The sequence below is a fragment of the Staurois parvus genome, unplaced genomic scaffold (assembly GCF_062004578.1).
Source record: "Staurois parvus isolate SC_StPar_1 unplaced genomic scaffold, SC_StPar_1.0 ptg000142l, whole genome shotgun sequence".
Classification (NCBI taxonomy): Eukaryota; Metazoa; Chordata; class Amphibia; order Anura; family Ranidae; genus Staurois; species Staurois parvus.
Genome location: NW_028317938.1, coordinates 3,667,216 through 3,687,783, shown reverse-complemented (window position 1 = coordinate 3,687,783; position 20,568 = coordinate 3,667,216). Strand labels below are relative to the sequence as shown.

The following is a 20,568-nucleotide window of genomic DNA, read 5'->3' as shown; positions in this document are numbered from 1 at the left end:
GTAAAGGACTGATTTTTTTTTTTTTTTTTTTTTAAATAAACGTCATACTTGCCTGCTCTGTGCAGTGGTTTTGCACAGAGCAGCCACGATCCTCCTCTTTTCGTCTACTTGCTATGGGGTACTTGTGGTACTCACTCCCGAGATGGCTCTGCTGACACCGAGGCATCACTGATTGTGATTTACAGCAGCAGGAGCCAATGGCTTAGCACTACTTTAGTGTTAGGGCTTCCGATACACTTTAATTTTATTATCGTCATAAGGGATTTTAAAAGGCTATGCAAGTTGACTCCAAAGTCTAAGGATAAAAAAAATGCTGTTATGACTGTCAAGGTCTACTGTACATTAAAAGAGGATGTGAATTCTGGAAGTAACACCCAAAAAAAAAATTTGACAAAAAGGGTAAAGAATTGGTCACTGCGGTCTCCCTGCAGATGAACTTTTCCCCTTTACTGACTTGCATGTCTTGTGTATATTTGTAGAGGTGACCTGTCAGGGCAGGGGCTGAGGAACGGACAGGCAGGCCTAACAATGTAACGCACTGGCTGACGACAACCACCACCCACAGACCGAAGTCCCTCAGGGCGCGGAGTCTAAGTCCCAGGCTGCCCTTCACCAGGGCCCCTGATGGTGGGGATGGACTTGACGCAGCCAGGAACCAGGTCGCGGCCCCCGAGACACCTCAGCTGCGGTAATGGCCGCCGCCAATGGCGTGTAGCTGGTGGAAGAGACAAAAGAGTAGTCAGACAAGCCGGGTCAACAACAACAGGACAAAACAGTACAGGACAGCAGACGAGAATCACAGGTCACAAGCCGGGTTCAGCAACAGAGGGTCAGATCAAAGGAGAATACAAAGAATAGTCGAGTCACAAGCCGAATCAGATACCAGGAGAGTCACGAGAGTCAGAACAGAGTAATAGCAACACAAAGACACAAGACACAAGTGCAAAGAGCATGTGCGGGCCACAGGCTTATATGTCATCAGCCACACCCCTCTGGGGGATGGACCACAGAGACCTGAAGGCATAAAAGGATTCCCACCATGCACAGCAGAATCCAAGATGGACGCCAGCACATGGAGTAACATAACCTCAGGGAAAAGGTAGGACCTTGACATGACCATCATGATAGAGGCAGGGTTTGCAAACTCATGTCAGAGCCCAAGAAGAACAGTGAGTAGTACAGCAGTGACATTATCAAATCTCCATCCAAACTAGTAGTCAGAGACAGTAATGCCTGATATGAAGATCTACAGCTAGGAGTCTGTAGGCACAATCACATACCACGATGCATAGCCAATTCTCAGGAAAATTCTTCAGGCCACTGCTTATGCACAATTAACATTTCTAATGTTCCCTATAACAATGAAATCTTTATAGTTCAGGTCCACTTTATGTAGAATGTTGATGAACAATACCTCTTTGAAAAAAAACATGTAACATTGTTTAGAGCTTTTCTATATCATAGTGCCATAGGGGGAGATTTACTAAAATTGGTGCAGCCCTGCATAGCACCAAATCAGCTTCTAATTTCAGCTTGATCAGTTAAGCTTTTAAAATACAACTTAGAAACTGTTTGGTTATTAGGCACAGCTGCACCACATTCTGTGTGCACCAGTTTAAAAAAAAATCTCCCCCATAATCCTTTGTTATATGCATGGTATTTAAAAGGCACAACAAATCAATAAAACCCACCTCATTTGTAAAGCAGAGATATCTTGATAGGGGGATATTCCCATGTCAGAAACAGTGTCTGAAGATATAGAAGCTGGAGAAGAAGATCTGTCTTTATCTTCTAGAATGTCCACTTTAACCAACGAACTAAATTCATCCTCTGAGTTGTCCTCCGACACTGAACCAATAATGAAACGAGAGTGATGATTCAAGTCCAGCAACTTGGAAGGAGGAGGTGGTTCGTCCATTTTTCTTTTGGGGGTGGCTATAGAAACAAATACATCACATTAAAAAGATGACCAACACTGTAAAATAAACCAGTGTTAAATAATGTAATTACAGATCACATACACTGTATTGTCAAAAGTATTGGGAAAGCCCTCCAAATCATTGGATTCAGATATTTCAATCACCTCCATGGCCACCAGTGTATAAAATCAAACACCCGACAAACACCTTTATGAGATAGAGCAGGGACTGCAAGCAAGGCCTTCGTGTCCGACATCATGCCTGACCTCACAATTGCGCTTCTGGAGGAGTGATCAAACATTCCCATAGACACACTACTAAACCTTGTGGACAGCCTTCCCAGAAGAGTGGAAGCTGTTATAGCTGCAAAGGGTGGGCCAACTCAATATGGAACCCTACGGACTAAGACTGGGATGCTATTTAGGTTCATATGTGTGTAAAAGCAGGTGTCCCAATACGTTTGGCAATATAGTGTACAGTATCTTGTTTTCCAATTTATTGAACTTTTGACAATATACAAAAGATGCATCATGATACCACATCCATTGTACAGTGGTTCATAGAAATAAAACATCACTTCGAAAAGGAAAATAGTACAGGAAATGTGTTCTGATATCAGCTAAACTTATAACATACACAGAGCTGCTCATCTAAGGCCTTTCCTCGAGTAACTCCAGGAGAGCCTTATCTTTGGATCTGCTTTTATAGCTGATCCCCTTGCATCATATTCTGCCCCCTCTGTGAGGGGTAATAATCAGGGTTGCCCTGCAGCTCACTGACCCCGTCCTAATCACCTGGGGACCCAAGTCTGAGGATGAGCAGTTTCCCAGTTACACTGGAATGGAGTTCACAAAGAGAGAAGGAAGGAAAGCTCAAGTAGGGGAAAAGCAAGAAAAAGGAGTGGGGAGAGGTAAGACACCTTGTCCTGCAAGATGGCAGAGAAGCACTCAATCATAACCCATGACATTTTAGCCTTTACCAGATCAAAGGGTATTCTGAGGGACTTCCATAATCTAACTGTAGTGATGCATGCCACTATGAAAATGAAAACTATTAGACGTTGTGTAGGTATCGATGCTACCTCCACAGGGTCACCCAGTAGTGCTTGTTGTGGCGATTTAATCAAATGTATCCCTGTAAGGGAGTATATAAAATTTTAAATCCGGATCAAGGACATGTGCACTTTGGGGCATGTCTACCATATGTGATACATTGTACCCTCAAAGTAACACCTTTGAAAACAGTAGAAGGAGGCTCCCGGGACCCACCTGGCCACCCTTGCTGAAATTATGTACCACCGCAACATAATCTTATAGTTCGCTTCAATTAGAGACGTATTTATAATTGATATAGCTGCTCCCTGAGCCAGTCTATGCCATTCTTCAGTATCAAATGTAACCCCCCTTTTTTATACAAACAAAATATAGAAAACAATGATCCTTCCCTTAGCTGGAGTCAATCTGTCCCCCTCACAGAAAGAAATGGTAATGATGGAAAGCGACCAGTGCTCTCAAAATAATAGGTTCAATATCGTCTCTATATAACGAAAGATCGGACATCATATATCCATCAACTTCTTCCTGTGAATCCAATCTTCCCATACAGTGACTCCAAAAAATGAAATATAATATAGTATAGTATGCTCAATACACATGCTTCAAATCCTGTCCAATGTGCTCACATTTATATATGGTTTTTTATTATAAAATGTGAGTACACTGGACAGGATTTGAAGCATGTTGTATTGAGCATACTACAGTATATTTCTTTTTTTGGAGATCTCTGTATGGGAAGATTGAATTCACAAGAAGAAGTTGATAGATGGATGTATGACATCTGATCTTTAGTTATACAAAGGCGATATTGAACTTATTATTCTGAGATCCCTAGTCACTTCTATCAGCATCAAATGTTACCCCCATATCCTATTCCCATCTCTCCATAAAAGGAAATTTGTCATCTGTGGAGGACAGAATGCCATATACCTTGGAAATTTAGCCCTTATGTTTTTCGATTTCTTTCCCATTCCATAGGTGTGGTTGTAGAGAGGTCTACAATAATTTCAATGATTGCATAAAATGCGCTATTTGAGCATAACGAAAGTGCTCTGTTGGCGGTAGGTTGTATTTCTTTTTAAGGAATTGCATAGACAACATCCCTCTATGGTCACATAAATCGGCTATATGTAAGAGACCCTTATTGGTTCACCATGAAAAGTCCTGGGAGGACAAGGCCTGGGGTGAAATCAGAATTCTCCAATAGAGGAGCCAAAGGAGTGTGTCTCGACCTAAATTTGTGTTTCAAAGTTAGTCTATCCCAGAATTCTAGGGAGAAAGAGAGGGTAGGGCAGACAATCGGGGGTCTTTCCATCACCTGATTCCACATCAGGTGGTGTACAGGCTGAGTTGGTACTATAAATGATTCCAGCTGCATCCAAATCAGACACCTCAGTCTAGTATGAAAAGAGATCAAGGGGGCCAAATTGTGCAGCCTGGAAGTATCAAAGTAGATTAGGGACTCCCAGTCCTCCCTGGAGCCTGGGAGTAAATAATGTCCGTCTGTTCACCCTAGGCCTCGTCTCACCCCAAATATAAAGCAACATTTTCTGCTGGAATTTTTTAAGGTGTGAAATGTTTAGGGACACCATAAGTGTACGAAACAAACACAAGAGCCTTGGCAATATATTAATTTTGAGCGAGTGCTCTGAAAGTGTTTTGTAGACCGCTAGGTAGTTTCTTTGGTACAGAGTTTGAAGCGTTGGGATCAGCCTAATCCCCAAATAATGCTTCTGTTTGCAATTTTAAAAGGGAAAATATGTTGAAGGGCCTGAACAGTATGTTGTTCTAAAGAGATATTCATCGCCTGCAATTTATTATGGTTAACTCTAAGGCCTGAGATAGAGGTGACAAGATTTAAGTCTATGTAAAGATTAGGTATGGACCTAATCAGGGAGGACAGGAGCAGAAGTATATCATTCACGATTAGGGCACATTTATGGATCTGACCTTGTCTTGAATATCAACATTATTGCAAATTTTGGTGGCCAGGGGCTCCAATGCTAGGGTAAATAGTATCAGGGACAAAATACAACCCTGATGTGGGCCTCTACTGATAGATATGCGTGAAGTGGTGTAATCCTTAACCTGAAGGTGAGTTGTGGATGTGCTGTAAAGCGTCCGTAGCAAAGTCAAAAAGGTGGGACCAAAGCTGTATTTCCATAAAGCATAGAAGAAGTAGTCCCAAGCTAAGAAACTGAAGGCTTTGCAGAGATCCAGGGTTAGAAGCATGCTTTTCCTCTATCCTTGCTTGTCCCAGTCCAAGTTACTCACTAAGCTTGATCTGGGTACTGGCCCTGGAGGATGCATGTACCTGCACAAAAATGCGTTCAGCCTGTTAGCGAATACTTTGGTCATTATTTTAAGGTACACCTTGATCAGCGATGTGGGGTGGTAGTTAGCATAGTCCCCATGATCCTTGCCAGACTTAGGTATCACATGGATGGTTGCATGAGCTTCATTATTGGAACTCCCGCCTGAAGCGCATTATAACAGAGGCACAGGTGGGGCGCTAATATACCGGTGAACTTTTTATAGTAATAAACTATAAACAACAAACACGGTTGTTTGGCTTTAGTCATCAAGTCAATTTGACATCTAAGATCCGTGCATGGTTTAGATTTTTGGGCATATAACAGGCTCTGTAGTTCCTTCTCCTGTTTTGTGATGACTGACTCTCTGGCTTTTTTTGTCCTGGTAGCTATTCAAATGATTTTTCCCCTGATCAACACTTTCTGGGCTGCCAAGGCCACTGCCAGAGAAGTCTCCGTAGACTCATTCTCCCTGAAAAAGAGTTATATCTCGTTTTCGAGTTCCTTATGTATGATCGGGTTGCGAAACAATGCTGCATGAAGTCGCCAAAAATAGGGTTAAGGTTTTGCCCATAGTTCTGATACGGTCAGTGACCCAAGGAGTTATGTAGATTCTTGCCCCAGATACAAAAGGGAGTAGAGGGGAGAGAGTAAAAAGGTTATCTATCCTAGAATACGTCCTAAGGACATATTCAATGGTTACAATCTTTCCACACGTCTATCAAATCATAGGAGTTTAGCAATTTTTCTAGAGAACAGCCCTGTTTGGGAACATGTTTCATGAAGGCTTTGTCAGGGTTTTTTTTATCAAGAATTTGATCCAAGGAGGTGTTGCAGTTACCCCCTAAAATCAAGGGTCCCACATGGGACAAGATAATATAGATCACTGAGCTAAAAAAAAATTGTATTTGGCCTGTGTTTAGAGCATAATACATCACCAATGTGACCGCTAAGTCATTGATCTTTCCCGACACCAAAAGTTATCTACCATCCTTATCTTTAAGTACCTCCCTGGGGGTAAAAGGAACCTTTTTAGTTATACAAATTGTGACTCCCGTTTTTTTTTCCTCTGTGCTGTTAGATAAAATGTTGGATATTTAGCATGAAGAAATTTAGGGGTGGAAGACCTAGAGAAATGAGTTTCTTGAAGAAACAGAATGTCCTCTCTAATTTTGTTGTATTAATGGAAGGCCTTGTTACACTTGAGAGGAGAGTTAAACTACTGTACATTGTGCATTACTACGATATAGTGGGAAGGAAGTAGCATCATCATGGTGGAATGATAGGCTGTACTCACTAGATAAAAGCTCTTAAACAATACCCTCACCCTATCTGGGCTTTGGGAACAATCCAAGTGATGTTGAATGGCTGGTCTGCTTTCTAAGAAGCAGAAAGAAGAAAAAAAGCTCTACAGTGTGAAGGTAGGGAAAGTGCCAATAAGAACAACAAAATCATTGAGAGCAACTGCTCAACCAACAAACCATGAATAAGTATACATCCAACCAGGGTTGGATGCGGGTGTTCAGACCCTGCAAATGGTCATTGAGTTGTTACCATCACCAAAGGTAGAGACAAGTTCATGGTGAGTTGCATGCGTTTCCATGCCAAAACATGTCCAATGTATCCATGAAGGATAGAATGAAAGAGGGCCTATCAGTATGCATCGCTCGTCAAATCTGCGAGGATATTATCCTAGGCCAGTGATGGCGAACCTATGGCACGCGTGCCAGAGCTGGCACGCAGAGCCATCTCAGTGGGCACGCCAGGAAGAAGAGCATGATGAGCGCGCATGGACCGGCCATCCAGATCTCGTCCACACTGGAACTACATTTCCCACATGTCTCTGGGGCCAGGGTGGGCGTGGACGAGAGGAAACGGCTCCAATGCGGCTCTGGCACCAGGGGTGATGTACCCGGGGATTGGCGCGGAAGAGAGGAAGAGGCTCCCACACTGCTCCCGGACCAGGGGCAACGTGTTCAGAGTGGATGGGAATGAGCTGCTGGGTTGGAAGCCACACCGACGCTGCCAGAGGTGAGATTAACTGCTTGCAGTGTCGCCTGTCAGTGCCCAGCAGTGTCGCCTGTCAGTGCCCAGCAGTGTCGCCCATCAGTGCTGCCCATCAGTGCCATCCATCAATGATGCCCAGCAGTGCCATCCATCAGTGCCCAGCAGTGTCGCCTGTCAGTGCTGCCCAGCAGTGCCACCTGTCAGTGCTGCCCAGCAGTGCCACATGTCAGTGCCCAGCAGTATCGCCCATCAGTGCTGCCCATCAGTGCCACCCATCAATGATGCCCAGCAGTGCCATCCATCAGTGCCCAGCAGTGTCACCCATCAGTGCCCAGCAGTGTCGCCTGTCAGTGCTGCCCAGCAGTGCCACCTGTCAGTGCTGCCCAGCAGTGCCACCTGTCAGTGCTGCCTAGCAGTGTCGCCCGTCAGTGCTGCCCATCAGTGCCACCCATCAATGATGCCCAGCAGTGTCCAGCAGTGTCATCCATCAGTGCCCAGCAGTGTCACCCATCAGTGCCCAGCAGTGTCGCCTGTCAGCGCTGCCCAGCAGTGCCACCTGTCAGTGCCCAGCAGTGTCGCCCATCAGTGCTGCCCATCAATGATGCCCAGCAGTGCCACCGATCAGTGCCGTCTGTCAGTGCGTCCAGGTAGGCAAGTGGTTAATTGCAGTGTTGGCACTTTGAAATAAAAAAGTTGGTTTGTGTTGCAGTTTTGGGCACTCGGGCTCAAAAAGGTTCGCCATCACTGTCCTAGGCAGTGGTGTATTTTGGTTTTGTGCTGCCCTAGGCAAGACTAAAATCAGGCCCCCCCATCTAAATTTGTCCCACCCTTTCCTGTTTAAGATCCACCCTTTCATCACAAACATGATGTACAGGGGGGACAGATGGATCGCAGGATGGAGGGAAGGGTGGATGGGGGGACAGATGGATGGATGGGGGGACAGATGTAAAGAGGGGTGAGTAGATGGATGGAGGGGAAGATGGATGAATGGAAGGAGGGATGGATGGGTGAAAGGAAGGAGGGAAGGGTGGATGGGGGGGCAACTGTATGGAGATATGGAAGGATGGAAGAAAGGGTAGATGGGGGCATAGTTGTATGGATGGAAGGAGGGAAGAGTGGATAGGGGGACCGATGTATGGAGGAATGGGTGGATGGATGGATGAATGGATGGAAGGAAGGGTGGATGGGGGGACAGATGTATGAAGAGATGGATGGATAGAGGGGCAGATGTATGGATGGATGAAATGGGAGGAGGGAAGTGTGGATGGGGGGGGGACCGATATAATGAGGGATGTATGGTGTGAGTAGCTGTCATGTATTGACCTAGTTTTCTCTAGTCTCTTCCTCCCACTACAGAAGCGGATTCTCTTGAACACCCCAAGGACATGCCTCTCGCACAGGGATTGGCTTTGCCTGTCCTTGCTGGGGCTGCTGTGTCTCTTGGAAGTACACATCCAGTCACTGTTGGACTCCCTGGCCTGTCTCTTCTGTCAAATGAGAGAGCTGGCTATAGGTACAATGTCCCTCTTCTCCAGTGTCTCGTGATCCCCACTGTCAGGGGCTGGGATGCCGCTTCACCGGTACGAGGATTTGAAATCCCTGTAGCTTCCATACCTCTCAGCATGTAGCAGGCATTCTAATTAGTCAGCACTGTCACATGGTTGGTGCTGGCCAATCAGAAACTTGTCTAGCGGCTAGCCTGTCTTGTCAGCACTGCAGAAGTCCCCTCAGCTCTGGTGACACACACACACACACACACACACACACACACACACACCCCATGACCAGTGGTTAGGACATGCATCCCAGTATGTCCAGTCCAGGCCTGGTGTCACCCTCTGGTGGGCCCCCATAGCAACGCTACTGCTCGTAATGTTCCTCCTGCCTGGGGCTGGGGGGGGGGGGGTGCCGCTCCCCTGAAAAATGCCACCCAAGGAAAAACCCCTGTTTTCCTCATGGTAGATATGCCCCTGATCCTGGGGGACCCTCCAAGGGATCCTTCAGGGCCATATGGGAGTCCCACATCTAAACTCTTTGAAAGGTGAAATGGATATAGCCCACAGATTCTGGACCATGAATCAGCCTGCTACTAGCGTAGGGAGGAAGGGAGGTGGTGGGGTGGGGGTGCCCAGATGGATAGGAAAGGTAAAATGGAGGGAGTCTTGAGGATAAAGGAACAAGGGGAGCATAAGCAAAGTGTGAGGGGGAGGAGAGGGGTGGGGTAAGGAAGGGAAGCAAGGTTGGGCCAGGTGGGCAGAGCTGGCTCTTGCAGCTGAAGTGGGAATGTCGATGGCAGTGGCAATGTGTGAAGTCTTGCCTCAAAAGTTCAAAAACCTAAAGCAAACAATGCTTAGAAATACTCATCCAAGAGGGGTGCCCAATAACTGTGTGGCAGTCTCTGGTAAACAGGAATAAAACAGTCTTGTAACTTGCAAACATCACAGTTCAGGTGACAGAAGAAGAACTTTGCGTGGAAGAGCCAGGTTGTTGTGACCAAAATCGGAGAGAAGGGGAGATCATCCTTTGGAGATCAAACACAAATTCTGAAGAACATCTTCACCATCCCAGAAATTTGTAAAAAAATTAGTCTTTCCTTTTGTAGGTGAAAGCCAAGCAGAAAGGGAACTGCCATCGATATCTAATATTCTGGTTTGTGACCTACTGTATACAGTGAGGAACAGAAGTATTTGAACACTCTGCGATTTTGCAAGTTCTCCCACTTAGAAAACATGGAGGGGTCTGAAATTCACATTGTAGGTACATTCCCACTCTGAGACAGAATTTAAAAAAAAAATTCAGGAAATCACATTGTATGATTTTTAAAGAATTTATTTGTTTTTCACTGCTCAACATAAATATTTGAACACCTAAGAAACAGCAAGAATTCTGGCTCTCAAAGACCTATTACTGTTCCTTTTAAAAGTCCACCTCTACTCCACTTATTAATTTAACTTAGTAGCACCTATCTGAGCTCTTTAAAGACACCTGCCCACCCCACAGTCAGTCAGACACCAACTACTACCATGGGCAAGACCAAAGAGCTGTCAAAAGCACCAGAGACAAAATTGTGGACCTCCACAAGGCTGGAAAGGGCTACGGGGCAATTGCCAAGCAACTTGGTGAAAATAGATCAACTGTTGAAGCAATTGTTAGAAAATGGAAGAGGCTAAAGACAACTGTCAGTCTCCCTCGGACTGGGGCTCCATACAAGATCTCACCTGGTGGGGTATCACTGATGATAAGAAAGGTGAGGAATCAGCCCAGTACTACAAGGGAGGAGCTGGTCAATGACATGAAGAGAGCTGGGACCACAGTTTCAAAGGTCACTGTCGGTAGAACACTACGCCGTCATGGTTTCAAATCATGCATTGCATGGAAGGTTCCTCTGCTCAAGTCATCACATGGCCAGGCCCGTCTGAAGTTTGCCAAAGACCATCTGGATGATCCAGAGGAGGCATGGGAGAAAGTCATGTGGTCAGATGAGACCAAAGTAGCATATTTTGGTCTAAACTTCACTCGTCGTGTTTGGAGGAAAAAGAAGGATGAGTTGCATACCAAGAACACCATCCCTACTGTGAAGCATGGGGGTGGTAACATCATGCTTTGGGGGTGCTTTTCTGCGAAGGGGACAGGACAACTGCAATGTATTAAGGAGAGTATGAATGGGGCCATTTATTGTGAGATTTTGAGCAACAACCTCCTTCCCTCAGTCAGAGCATTGAAGATGGGTCGTGGCTGGGTCTTCCAACGTGACAACAACCTGAAGCACACAGCCTGGATAACCTAGGAGTGGCTCCGTAAGAAGCATATCAAGGTTCTGGAGTGGCCTAGCCAGTCTACAGACCTAAATCCAATAGAACATCTTTGGAGGGAGCTGAAACTCCGTGTTGCTCAGCGACAGCCCTGAAACCTGACAGATCTAGAGGAGATCTGTGTGGAGGAGTGGGCCAAAATCCCTGTTGCAGTGTGTGCAAACCTGGTCAAGAACTACAGGAAACGTTTGACCTCTGTAATTGCAAACAAAGGCTTCTGTACCAAATATTAACACTGATTTTCTCAGGTGTTCAAATACTTATGTTCAGCAGTGCAAGGCAAATAAATTCTTTAAAAATCATACAATGTGATTTCCTGAATTTTTTTTTTTTAATTCTGTCTCTCAGAGTGGGAATGCACCTACAATGTGAATTTCAGACCCCTCCATGATTTCTAAGTGGGAGAACTTGCAAAATCGCAGGGTGTTCAAATACTTCTGTTCCTCACTGTATGTAGTTATTAGGCCACATATTGACATTGATCTTAAACACACAGAAAGCTGGAAAAATATTGTTTGGCCATAAATAAATGGAAGACGTAGTGATGCAATGCTGTTATGGAAAGATGGGAAATCTTGTTCCAATAATATCTTGTGCTTTTATGTTTTCTACTGTCAGTTCACTGTGGAAATGAATGTAACATGACTGTTGTAAATTTTTTTAAGGTATTATGATCCACACAATTATTTAACAAAATCACAATATCATCTGATGGTTTAACATGCCTTGGGAGTTCTGGCAGTGAGATCTTTATGCTTTGCTGTCAGCTACCAACTACAAGTAGCTGCAGGATGATTTGCCCTGTTGGAATCCACCCAAAACTGAACATTGCTGACTTTAAACAAGCAAGCTGTTGATAATATAACCCGAGATTGGAATAAAAGCATAAAAAATCCTAAAATTTAGCAGCAGACTACCAGACCCATATAGTGCTTTTGCAACTGGTTGGAAAAAGGTCAGACATTGGATCTTTTGTCATATAGGACAAATGTTACTTCAGTGTTTGCTTAATTTTAAACGAGCCCATACTTTGGGTGAAACGGTTGCATCATTTTGCAACGGTTGCATGTCATGCAATAATCTGCCAAAGCATGATGCAAAATGATTACAACAGACATGCTAATTCCACACAAAATGTGGATTAGGTGGGAACAAAATGTTCTTGAACTCTTTGCTGATAAAGAAGGAATCTGTTGGTGCCACACTCCACTAACTGTAGAAATTAAAATAGTAGAGAAAAAGCAAAGCATATCACAGTTATTACATGAATGACCAGATGTCTGATGATTTTCTTAAAAGGGTATCTCTAGGGCGCATGTGCGGAGGCTGAAGATGGGGGTCGCACATTGACCTCGCTCTGCTCTCTCTTCCAGCTCCACCAGAGCAAATATTAGCTACTTACAGCAGCGGGGCATAGGTAACGGACTCAGTATCACTTGCAGATCCCCATGGGCAAAATCGTGCATCAGAAATACCCTCCATCGCCCGCCAAGCATTTGCAGCCTACACATATGGATAAATGTGTCGTGAGCCGCATCCCCGGCCTTGAGTGATCACACAATTCCAGTAGCAGAACCGGATGATCCGGCAGGTCGCGAGGCAGAGGTAACTCATCATACTGTTCTATCTCTCCCCTCTCCTATCCCCTATCTTACAGCAGACATTCTGAATGATAAGTTACATGGTCTTCTACAGAGTTTGTCCAATACTATTTCAGCGGCAGTGGGGAAAATAACACAGGAACTCAGAGGAGAGTTAGCATTGGTGGAAGAACGTACAGATCACCTAGGATCTGCAAGATTATCTGCGGGGTCTGTTTACTGCATTGGCCCTGGCGGTTCTGGACATAGATTGGCGAATGGATAGGGCCCACCGCTCTCTTGCCCCAAAACCTCCATTGGGTGCGAGACCAAGAGACATCATTGTCCGGTTTCATTACTATGATAGTAAGGAATCTCTGCTGAATTCTACGCCTAACAAGTCTATAGTGATTTGTCCCCTATCACCCTTTTTGAAGAGCCATACACTTCGTCCGCCTACTCTCCACCTTCAGAAGCATCGTATTGCATACAGATGGGGCTTCCCATTCAAGTTAACCATGAACAAGGAGGCACTCAACACACAATCGGAGATCTTCAAGAAGGAGAGGCAATTCTGCGTAACTTAGGCCTACCCCCTCTCCCAGATGAAGCCTTGGCACTACCCTTACCCAAGCCAAGGGTGGCCAACACTCCCAACAAGCTGTGGACCCCGGAAAGATCAAAAACACAAGACGCGCCTGTCGATTCCTCAATGGTCTCCTGCTTCCCGATTGTCTTCTGTTACCTGATGACGTCACACAAAATGCAGCTGATGCTACTTAAGACTTAAATGTCTATAGACATGTTTTGCCCGTCAATTTTGATATCCCCTTTGGGATGCCTCCGACACCCTGTAGGGATTTTCCCTGTCTGGTTATTTGATGTTTAATTTGGAAGAGAGGAGTGAAGTTACTGCCTAGTTTTCACCCTTCCTATGTCGTCCCCAAACATCTATACTGTTGTGTTCAAAATAATAGCAGTGTGTTGAAAAAAGTGAATAAAGCTCAAAATCCTTCTAATAGCTTTTATTTCCATACACACAAATGCATTGGGAACACTACACATTCTATTCCAAATCAAAACATGAAGAAAAATATATCAAATTTGTGTTGTTCCTCTAAAGAAATTGAAGAAAAGTGAATATTAGACTGTTCAAAAAAATAGCAGTGTTTGTATTCTTCTTTACAAACTCAAACATTCACTATATAAACTGAAAAATGTTTGAATATTTTGCTTTCCTTTGAATCAATTAATATTTAGTTGTATAAGCACTGTTTCTGAGAACTGCTGTACATCTGTGTTGCATGGAGTCAACCAACTTCTGGCACCCGTGAACAGGTATTCCAGCCCAGGATGATTGGACTACATTCCACAGTTCTTCTCTATTTCTTGGTTTTGCCTCAGAAACTGCATTTTTGATGTCACCCCACAAGTTTTCTATTGGATTAAGATCCGGGGATTGGGCTGGCCACTCCATAACGTCAATCTTGTTGGTCTGGAACCAAGATGTTACACGTTTACTGGTGTGTTTGGGGTCGTTGTCTTGTTGGAACACCCATTTCAAGGGCATTTCCTCTTCAGCATAAGGCAGCATGACCTCTTCAAGTATTCTGATGTATTCAAACTGATCCATGATCCCTGGTATGCGATAAATAGGTCCAACACCGTAGTATGAGAAACATCCCCATATCATGATGCTTGCGCAACCATGCTTCACTGTCTTCACAGTGTACTGTGGCTTGAATTCAGTGTTTGGGGGTCATCTGACAAACTGTCTCCGGCCACTAGACCCAAAAAGAACAATCTTACTTTCATCAGTCCACAAAATGTTGCACCATTTCTCTTTAGGCCAGTCAATGTGCTCTTTGGCAAATTGTAACCTCTTCAGCACATCTTTTTATCAACAGTGGGACTTTGCAGGGGCTTCTTGCAGATAGCTTGGCTTCACATAGGCGTCTTCTAATTCAGTGTTTTTCAACCTTTTTTGTGCAAAGGCACACTTTTTACTTTTTTCATGAAAAAAATCACGAGGCACACCACCATTAGAAAATGTTAAAAAAATTTATTGAAAAACGTTTTGACTTGAGGGCCGCAATGGGTTCATATATTGGACCCGGGGGCCGGACCAAGAGTAGATGAATGATGTGTATGTGTCATCCATAGTAAGTATAGTAATATTCCCCCATAGTAAGCATAGTAATTAATCCCCCATATAGTAATTCATCCCCCATAGTAATTCATCCCCCATAGTAATTCATCCCCCATATAGTAATTCATCCCCCATATAGTAATTCATCCCCTATAGTAATTCATCCCCCATAGTAATTCATCCCCCATAGTAATTCATCCCCCATATAGTAATTCACCCCCCATAGTAATTCACCCCCCCTATAGTAATTCACCCCCCATAGTAATTCATCCCCCATAGTAATTCATCCCCCATAGTAATTCATCCCCCATAGTAATTCATCCCCCATATAGTAATTCATCCCCCATAGTAATTCATCCCCCATAGTAATTCATCCCCCCTATAGTAATTCATCCCCCCTATAGTAATTCATCCCCCATATAGTAATTCATCCCCCATATAGTAATTCATCCCCCATAGTAATTCATCCCCCATAGTAATTCATCCCCCCTATAGTAATTCATCCCCCATAGTAATTCATCCCCCCTATAGTAATTCATTCCCCATATAGTAATTCATCCCCCATAGTAATTCACCCCCCATATAGTAATTCATCCCCCATATAGTAATTCATCCCCCATATAGTAATTCATCCCCCATATAGTAATTCATCCCCCATAGTAATTCATCCCCCCTATAGTAATTCATCCCCCATAGTAATTCATCCCCCCTATAGTAATTCATTCCCCATATAGTAATTCATCCCCCATAGTAATTCATCCCCCACATAGTAATTCATCCCCCATAGTAATTCATCCCCCATAGTAATTCATCCCCCATAGTAATTCATCCCCCATATAGTAATTCATCCCCCATAGTAATTCATCCCCCATATTAATTCATCCCCCATATTAATTCATCCCCCATATTAAGTCCCCAAGCCCCCCCTGTGTCAATTCACTTACCTTTGCTCCGCGCGTTCCTCTCGCCGTTCCGGTGTAGCATGAAAATCTGTCTCCTATGAGGATCTGTCCCCCTCGACGTATCTGCGCATGTGCCAGTTTCAGGCATTAGCAGCCGATCGGCGATCTCCGGCACATGCGCAGATACGTCGAGGGGGACAGATCATCCTGACAGTATCACGCTCCGCGGGCCGGATTAAAAGGTCAGCCGGGCCGTATACGGCCCGCGGGCCGTAGTTTGCCCATTGCTGTTCTAATGATTGGTCTATTTGTGAGCCGAGGCCACATGTTACGGATGAAATTGCAATTTTTCCCACGGCACACCAGACAATATCTCACGGCACACTAGTGTGCCGCGGCACAGTGGTTGAAAAACGCTGTTCTAATTGTAACAGTACTCACAGGTAACTTTACACCTTCTTTGATCTTCCTGGATCTGATTGTTGGCTGAGTCCTTGCCTTTTTGGCTATTCTTCTATCCATTTGAATGGTAGTTTTTCGCTTTTTTCCACGTCTTTCAGGTTTTGGTTGCCATTTTAAAGCATTTGCGATCATTTTCTGCACTTCTTTATATGTTTTCCCCTCTCCAATCAACTTTTTAATCAAGATACGCTGTTCTTCTGAACAATGTCTGGAACGACCCATTTTCATCAGAATTTCAGAGAGAAATGCACTGTAACCAGCATGTACAACATTTGCTGCCTTCCTTCCTTAAATAAGGGCAATAATTGCCACCTCTTTTTCAAAGAATGAATGACCTCACTAAAAGAACTCCACACTGCTATTATTTTGAACATGCCACTTTCAATTAGTGATTCAATTACACAGAATCAGCAGCATGCATGTCATGACTGTTGGATTTCTATTACTCTACTACACCTGCTAGTACATTTTTTGCCATGTAGAAATATCATTTCTACCAAAAACAGTGATTGATCAGGTTAGTGATGTCTGACTGTTATTATTTTGAACACAACTGTAGCTATTGCTGTAGATGCCTGGGTGGCCTTGGCTATTATGTCTGCAAAGTTTTGTTTTTTTTGGATGTTTACTCTGCTTATGCTAGTAATTTTGTGACACACTGGATGTGTCTTTCTTAGTCACTGTTTTTTTTAGTTATTCTCTCTTAGAACGGCATGGTTTATTTGTATGCAGGGTATTTTTACCCTGCATACAATTGCCTCATATTCAGAATACACCAACATGTGTTTACAATTATACTCATGTAATCTTAAAGGTTTAAATTCTATGAAGAGGTCGATAGCTCTTAGGGAATTCCGTCAGTCTAAAGCTGATATTATTCTTATCCAGGAAACACATTTCAAAAAGGGAAGCTCATTTAACTTTGCCCTTAAATATTTTCCTGTAGCATATTCCACCATGGATGGCACTGGTAAAGCAGGTGTCGCTATTCTTATCGGTTGCCTTGTCCGGGTGTTGTCTTCTGTACTGGACACCCAGGGCACATTTATACTACTGCAATGTCAAAATGGTGATGCCTATATTTCTATTATTAACCTCCCTGGAGGTATTCCCGAGTGTAGCTCGGGGTAAAGTTTCAGCACCACAAGCAGTAACCCGAGCTACACTCGGGAATACCCTGCAGCGTTGCTCCGGGATCCCTTCTGCACCTACCTTGTCCTTTGCTCCCGCGATGTCCCCCCTGCAGCGCCCCCTGCCATCTCCTCTGGCCGAAGCCGGAATTCCGTTCCCTGTAATGTCGGGACGTAACCGGCGGGAAATTTTTAAATTTTAAAAAAACATTCACTCAATACACTAAAATCAAATAGTAAAACATTACTGTATCAAACCATTTCACATACATTTTGTCCCTAGTGCTCTGTCCTGTGCCCTGCCTGCATTTTTACTGTTCTTTCTGCCTGGAAACTGAGAAAAGTCCATGGCGTCCAAAAAGCGTCCCTTTAGGTCAAAAGCGGTTTTAGACCAGCTAAAAAAATAGCAATAGTAAATTAGAACCACTTGCAGAATTGAGTGATAATGATTCGTGGGGAAATTCATCATCAGACACTGAAAACGATTTTGCGACTAAGATCAGTGATGTGCAAACTTGGCTCTCTATTTCCAATTTTAGTGTTTTTGGTTTGATTACATTATTGAATTAAAATTATTATTTTTTATGATTATTTTCTAAATTATAATTTATGATTTTGTGTTTCAAATTTTAACATAGCCAGGATTTTTACTAGATTCTTGTTTGGACAGATTTCAGTGAGTTATTCCTAAGAATTACAGGCCTACAATAAAAAAATCGACATATTTCCATGCAAAAAAATGTACTGCTTTGAGCACAGAAATACTGACATAATCATACTGCTAGGGAGGTTTATGTATATGCTCCTAATACTAATCAATTGGCGTTCTTTAGAGACACTATCTCCCCACTTTTAGCATCTACACGCCCTTTCACGATACTTGAAGGAGACTTTAATCTATCTATATCAGCTGTTCGAGATAGGAGATCCCTTCAGAGCCAACTGCCCTCAAAACATGTTTTAAAACAGTCAACCTCCTTTCGCCAATGAAGAGGACATAAGTTGTTTGATATTTGGAGAATACAACAACCAAATGATAAACTTTTTCGTTCTTTTCCCCGGTACACCACATCTACACCAGACTAGATTACTTTTTGCTTTCAGCCCCCTTACTTATACAGTTAGCTCCGATATTGTCCCTAGCTCCTGGTCAGATCACTCTTTTTTTGGCTTTAGATCTGTTTGTAGATCAATTAAATTCACGCACATGCTATTGGCACCTGAATGACACAGTTTTACGTCAAGCAGAAGTCAACACTTCTATTTCAAAAGCATTGCGTGAGTTTTTTTAACTCAATACTGGATCTGTGTCAGCATCCTCAACTTTGTGGGAAGCTCATAAAGCGTTTATTAGGGGTCGTTTTATAATGGAAAGCTCATGTCTTAAGAAGTCCCTGATTCATCAGAAAACTGACCTTATGAACCAATTATCTCAAGCGGGAAAAAAAAAATTCATCGATTCACCCTCTCTACCTAAACTTCGCTTAGTGGTACAACTTAAAGATCAACTTAAGACACTTGAGGCCTGTTCTATAGGGAAGAAACTGTTATGGATGAGACAGAAGTTTTATCAATATGCTAATAAGCCTCATAGGATGTTGGCTAATAAACTGAAAACACATTCGACTACTCACACTCCTGAATTTTTGCTTCAAACAGATGGCCCAAGTGTTCGGAGACTTCTACTGTAAGATTTATAACTGCTTATCGCCAGACATACACCCCACCTTCCATAGAAATTCTTTCAACGCTTTTTTCTCAGATTTTCATCTCCCTAAACTTAAAAGGGAAGACAGATTTATCTTAAACGCACCTATTACTATGGAGGAGTTGTGTGTAGTTGCACAAAGCGCTGGGCCCAGACACATACTACAAGCAATTTATCGCAGATATAGATCCTGCCCTATTGGAATTGTATTCCTCTCTTATTCGCAATTCCAACATTCTCATATCGCAGTCATTCCCAAACCAGGCAAAAACCTCAGAACCCCAGCTAACTACAGGCCCATAGCATTACACGGATTAAAAAATTATTATGAAAATCTTAGCTAATCGCTTAGCTCCCTTGCGTCCCAAAATCATACACAATGATCAGGTGGGATTTATCTGGGCGAGACAGGCAGGAGACAACACTAGGTGTACGATTAATTTAGTAGATATACTCAATGGCTCACAATCACCGGCTCTGTTGTTAAGTTTAGATGCTAAGAAGGCATTTGACAGGTTTGGATGGCCCTATAGGTTTGGATGGCCCTATATGTTTGAACGGCCCTATATGTTTGAACTACTGCGACATGTAGGAATACAAGGGCCTTTTTTTAAAGTAATTATGGCACTGTATTCACGGCCTACCGCACAGGTTAAGTTTCCCTATGCCACATCGGACACTTTTCCCATGCTTAACGGAACTAGACAGGGATGCCTTCTGTCCCCACTTTTATTTGTGTTGTGTCTTGAACCATTGGCAGTGGCCATTAGAGCGCACCCTGACATAGCAGGAGTGACTGCGAGGGGGAAGGAATATAAACGCTCACTTTTTGCAGATGACATTCTATTGACTATTACTAAACCACATTTGTCATTACCTGCTTTGCATAAACTTTTACAAGCTTTTAGTGATCTGGCTATAAAATAAACACTTCAAAAGACAGAAGCTATGCCCCTTAATATTCCACCCCAAGACCCTTTACTGCTTCCAAAAAATTACTCATACCACTGCTGTGTGTCATCTATTAAATATCTTGGCACTCATATAACTCCAACTTATGCTCATTTGCTTGAGGCTAACTATCCCCCTGTTTCGGGAAATTGACACTCTCCTAAATCAGTGGGATGCCTAGAAGATATCTTTCTTGGGCAGGGTAAATGTGTTAAAGATGTCTATTTTGCCAAAGTTACTTTACCTTTTTGAAACTCGCAGTGGCAATACCACAAGCTCAACAGCAAACTTTACAACAAGCGTTTTTTTTTAAATTTATTTGGCATGGCAGAAAGCCTCGAAATACCGAGAATGGTTCTCCTGACACCTAAACATAATGGAGGCCTAGGGGTACCGGATAATATCAAATACTATTTAGCCACTCACTTGAGACAGACGCTATCATGGTTCACCCAAAAACCCCAGAACAGATGGACGGAGATTGAATTAGGATATATTTATCCGATACCCACATGTTCATTGCTACATCCTTTTCATTATGCATTACCCCTATCCCCTCCCCCCATGCTTGAATCTATGAA

General features: G+C 43.4%; 1 protein-coding gene across 1 annotated transcript in view; it reads right to left on the bottom strand.

The window, feature by feature from the left end:
• Positions 1–20,568, bottom strand: part of ACACA (acetyl-CoA carboxylase alpha) — a 535,652-nt gene that overhangs the window by 500,840 nt on the left and 14,244 nt on the right. Inside the window, exon 2 of the mRNA XM_089673600.1 lies at positions 1,692–1,935. Within this exon, the coding sequence (XP_089529726.1) occupies positions 1,692–1,918 (227 nt within the window). The 5' untranslated portion in view covers positions 1,919–1,935. The remainder of the gene's footprint in view (positions 1–1,691; positions 1,936–20,568) is intronic.